Here is a 3,366-nt window from a genome sequence, read left to right on the forward strand (position 1 = left end):
GATAAAGATAAATCCTAAATCATCACGCGCTACTATTATGTAATTAAAACATTCCCTTTGATCTCACGTACAATTTCACTTTAACTGCAGTACATGCTTTACATGAGCTTGTTTTATGTTGTAAGTGCATACAGTGACGGATCTATAGCAAGTTGGTTTTCAAACACTATTGCCACATTTAACTCATGGATATTTATGGTCATTAGAGAATAGTTGAAGTATACCCAGTAAATCCAATGGATATAATGCATGTATTTATAAACCCTTTTGTGGGATTGATCAACTCCCACATGTTGCTGAGTTTACCAACATACAAATAAATCTCCCGTATCGAATTTCTTATAATATTTTATTTTTTAAACACTTTTACCGTTAACGATACCCAAAGAATTTAATCATGGACCAATACACTGATACTTAGCATATCAACCACTTTATCTTTGAGTGTCTTTCTGAGGAAAGCAAATCTGATGTTTATATCACTCTGTTCATTTCCGTTTCGTTTTGCATGTCTTTTTCAGATATGCCAGAAAGCTCTTATTCGAACATTTCAAATCCATTTCGGTGAGTAGATCCTATATATCACTCAATTAATAAAGCTGACCAACCGCACTCATAATCATGTGCATAAACATGTGCATGCTTCACCTGGTATCGCATGTGATGAATAAAACGATATGAATGAATGCGCATGTTTGCTTTATTTTGCATATAACTTACCTAATCGCTTTGAAATCTTCAACTCTTTGGCTTATTAGTAATTAATGCTTTATTTCGTAGTGCTGTACTAACACAAACTTAACTGAAGTATAAGTAGTACTAGTATTGAAAATCCTCATCGTGCCATTGTCGATAACTATTCACTTAACTCCACGCTTTATGGGTCGAAGTCTGTACCGTCGTGCTTTTTACCCTTCTCAAGATTTTTAACGTTGACTCCGGCCTCTTTGAGGTAACGCTTTGTCTGCTGCGTCAAAAGCCACATAAGAGCGTTGGCCAAGGCGAAAAATCCTCCAACCAGGGCAAGCCAGAAGGAATAGAATACTTTATCCGGACTCTTGATCCCGTATATCATAGTGCCCATGAATATCATAAAACCTGTAAAGTCGATAGGTAAAATGTATTATACCGGATATAATGATATTTATTCGGGTCAAAATTTTCGCGAATTTAGCGAAAACGAGGCAATAAAATATTAGCGGTTTTAAATGTTCGCGACCTGACTTTTAGGGTATATGATTCAACCATTTCTTAATAATTCATAGATCTTATGATCTTATACTTATTGTTGCATTTTCCCCATACGTAACATCAAGGACACTTATATAGTATCTGCTACATACTCTATGCTATTCGGAAATGATATTTAACTATCTGAGGAAATTTTATCAATTCTTAGACGATTTATTTAGAATAGATATTGATCATGCTCATCACAATTCATAATCAAGATATGTAGGCAATAAAATACTAAGGACACGAGTGAGATAATTTTACAAAGTAGCCATTGCAAATATTTATCTCCGCGAAAAGGATTTGGCGAGCATAAGAACAGAAAGATCACGTGACTATACATAGTGACATTATATCTCTATGAAGCAAATGCTGTATAGGTTAGTTGGGGCACATCACATCAGCCATATATTTTGAACGGAATCTACCTGTAGCTGAGAGGTATCTTTGGACATGTACAAGAATTATATGTAACGTTATATTTAAAAGTAATTATATAAGGTAAATATGGTTGTGTATTGAATGAAGCTACTGTGTGAGGCCACTTAATGTAATATCATGATTTCTTTAATAAAATTATTATTTGTAGCAATACATTTTGTTCGGAATACTCAGGTATGTTATGAAAATCAATTTGAAAAAACGTATAAAAAGTATACAAAGGTTAAATGAATCTCCTCCTGTGTAAGGACACATAATCTTATGTAATATTGTGATTTTTTTAACAAAATTTGATTTGAACTTAAAATACCATGACATTGAGTCAGTGCGAAATATGATGTAACCAACCAAAGTTAAAGGAATACTCACATGATACGAAATGGGTGATGACCTTCATATGATAACACACACAGTGACAGGAGACATTTGTCCGGACGGTAGTACACACCAGTATGGTATCAAAGACTGCCATCACAAACTGTCCAATAGTCGCAATTACGAACAGCGAGTAGGCGGCCTTCAGAGCACACGCTATATTAACATACGAAAAAGATAAGGATTCTTCAGGGAATATGTTTCGCACATTTATAGATCAGAAAACTAAAGAGGGTTATTAATTTGGAGCCTATAGGGGAAATAAAGTATTTATTTTGTTTACAGACATCTAGGGTCAGATGTCATGATAGTTATATAACATAAAATTATGACAAGGATTGCCATCAGGATCACCACCACCATCATCATCATCATCAGCATCATCATCATCATCATCATCATCCCATCACTCATCATCATCATCATCATCATCATCATCATCATCATCATCATCATCATCATCATCATCATCATCATCATCATCATCATCATCATCATCATCATCACTCTAATCATCATCACTCTAATCATCATCATATCATCATCAGCATCACCATCATCATCACTCTAATCATCATCATCATCATCATCATCATCATCATCATCATCATCATCATCATCATCATCATCATCATCATCGTCATCACTCCCATCACTCTCATCATCATCATCATCATCATCATCGTCATCACTCTCATCACTCTCATCATCATCATCATCATCATCATCATCATCATCATCATCATCATTATCATCATCATCATAATCATCATCATATATTATCTGATTAATCACCTTACCTGTATCGTTATCCGCCAGGATGTCGGGGTAGGCCACAGCTATGGCGATATCGGCAATGGTGAGGAAAATTACTGTCAAAGAGGTCAGTGCAAGCCCTGTCCCCATCCGACAATAGAACATACTCTTGTTGGCCGTTTCCATTTTCGATTAAATATGGGAACTTCGAAATATATAAATTTATATCTAGGTTGTACTGAAAAAAACTATTCTGAAAACTTCGCCTGACCACTCGTTAGCAATAATGGTCAAAATCAGAGGTCTGCTTTCACGTCTGACTCTCTTTAAAAAATCTCCGTGTTTTCAACACCGGAAACGAAGAATTGAAAAAGGAAACCTTAGTGGATTCTAACAATGGTATTTACATATCCATGGTTCTGATCTATACACATATAGGTAATGTGTTTCTCTTAATACTTTTTTCATTTGTTCAAGTGTGTATACTATTTCCTATCTACATGGACACGCTGCATCCGTTTTACTTCTGCAGCCTGTGGTTTTGCCATATAAGTAATTTCA

The 3,366-nt window shown here is 35.1% G+C and overlaps 1 protein-coding gene across 1 annotated transcript; it reads right to left on the bottom strand.

Moving 5' to 3' along the window:
* Nucleotides 1–712: 712 nt before the first annotated feature.
* LOC138308632 (uncharacterized) lies at nucleotides 713–2,991 on the bottom strand. Its single transcript, XM_069249672.1, has 3 exons — nucleotides 2,850–2,991; nucleotides 2,044–2,205; nucleotides 713–1,098 (listed from the first exon to the last, which is right to left on the bottom strand). The coding sequence occupies exons 1-3, from the start codon at nucleotides 2,989–2,991 to the stop codon at nucleotides 878–880; spliced, it is 525 nt and encodes a 174-aa protein (XP_069105773.1). The 3' UTR covers nucleotides 713–877.
* Between the last annotated feature and the right edge of the window lie 375 nt (nucleotides 2,992–3,366).

The sequence above is a fragment of the Argopecten irradians genome, chromosome 15 (genome assembly GCF_041381155.1).
Source record: "Argopecten irradians isolate NY chromosome 15, Ai_NY, whole genome shotgun sequence".
Taxonomy (NCBI): domain Eukaryota; kingdom Metazoa; phylum Mollusca; class Bivalvia; order Pectinida; family Pectinidae; genus Argopecten; species Argopecten irradians.

Excerpts from the sequence above, each read along its gene's own strand:
- LOC138308632 (XM_069249672.1), bottom strand. The coding sequence starts at position 2,991 with ATGGAAACGGCCAACAAGAGTATGTTCTATTGTCGGATGGGGACAGGG. Across the intron at positions 2,206-2,849 it reads CCTGGCGGATAACGATACAG|CGTGTGCTCTGAAGGCCGCC; the intron begins GTAAGGTGATTA and ends ATGTTAATATAG. Across the intron at positions 1,099-2,043 it reads CATCACCCATTTCGTATCAT|GTTTTATGATATTCATGGGC; the intron begins GTGAGTATTCCT and ends TCGACTTTACAG.